The sequence below is a fragment of the Palaemon carinicauda genome, chromosome 39 (genome assembly GCF_036898095.1).
Source record: "Palaemon carinicauda isolate YSFRI2023 chromosome 39, ASM3689809v2, whole genome shotgun sequence".
Classification (NCBI taxonomy): Eukaryota; Metazoa; Arthropoda; class Malacostraca; order Decapoda; family Palaemonidae; genus Palaemon; species Palaemon carinicauda.
Window position 1 is genome coordinate 5287722 of NC_090763.1, and position 1233 is coordinate 5288954.

The window sequence follows — 1233 nt, forward strand, 5'->3', positions numbered from 1 at the left end:
ATTTTGACTACGGAGATATGGATAAAATTTAAGCAACGGGAGTCAGCAACACATCAACCTCAATAAATTGATACTATTAACAGAAAGGATATACCAACCAGATTACTAGATTTTTTTCTCCATTATTCAATAAAATCTACTTATATAGTTATGATGGAATGATTGGTGAGTTTGACAATTATGAAAAAACTAGACCAAATAAAGAGAGTTAATTCTAGTCGTAGTATCTTCCCTGAAGTGTTTCTTAATTAATCATTTATAAATCATCATAGCTGTTTCTAATCATCGCATCTACAGGTTTTAGTAATTAAACAAGTACCGTCGACTGGATATCATAAGACAACAACATTAGACTCTCAGAAATATACATGGGGAGGCCGAAAAATTACTGAAGGACACAGAAACATACCGTTAGCATTTAGACGATTTATTTTTCAAATAACAATAATAACATCATATATGTTCTGTATATATAAATGACTTAACCTTGTTAAGAATAACGCTTATAACCATAAGTAAAAATCTCTATCTAATTCTTGACATTGATTAATGAATGAAATATCTCTTTTCTGACCAATCCTTCTTGTTTAAGGAGAAACGTAGAGTCCAGGAGGAGGATATGAGATTTCCCCGTTAGTGCTGTCTCCATATATATTTCCTCCATCTATAATTCCTCCATCTATGATGCCTCCATCTATGATGCCTCCATATCCGGTGCCTCCACTTATTGAGGAACCTACTGAAACGTCATGACCACTACCAGAAGAAATACCTCCATAAGTAATTCCACCTTTTGATCCCCCTCCAATGACTGGGCTGACCCCTTGATGTTTAGCGTTTTTGAGAGCAGTCTGGAGATCAACGCCCCCGGGGAGAGTTGGGTTTTGGCCATCCCCATAATTTACGAAATAGACTTCAGGCTTGCTCTTGGGAGGTGGTGGGACAGTGATAACCTTCTGGCCATCTTCGGCAGTTCCCTTGTTCAGGACATACACAATGTTCTTCTGTTGAGGTGGGGGCACTACAATAGGATCCTGATCACCGGTCCTTTCTGGAAGACGCACAAACACGATATTGTGCTCAACCTTTGGCGGGGGGACAGGAGGTGGAGGTCCAGTGCGGCGATGCTGCTCAGGTACATTGTAAACGTAAACGTGGCGCATGACTTGAGGCGTGACGCATCTTCCGTCAACGTGGAGGACCTGTCCATGGCTACATGTGAAGGATTCTCTG

At 40.2% G+C, this 1233-nt stretch overlaps 1 protein-coding gene across 2 annotated transcripts in view; it reads right to left on the reverse strand.

Moving 5' to 3' along the window:
• Window positions 1–437: 437 nt before the first annotated feature.
• Window positions 438–1233, reverse strand: part of LOC137631472 (uncharacterized) — a 9253-nt gene continuing 8457 nt past the window's right edge. The window contains exon 2 of one of the 2 annotated variants that reach the window (XM_068363239.1): window positions 438–1233. This exon is cut by the window's right edge and continues 179 nt beyond it. In XM_068363239.1, the coding sequence (XP_068219340.1) occupies window positions 588–1233 (646 nt within the window). In that variant the 3' untranslated portion in view covers window positions 438–587. The other variant, XM_068363238.1, reaches the window with a different exon arrangement.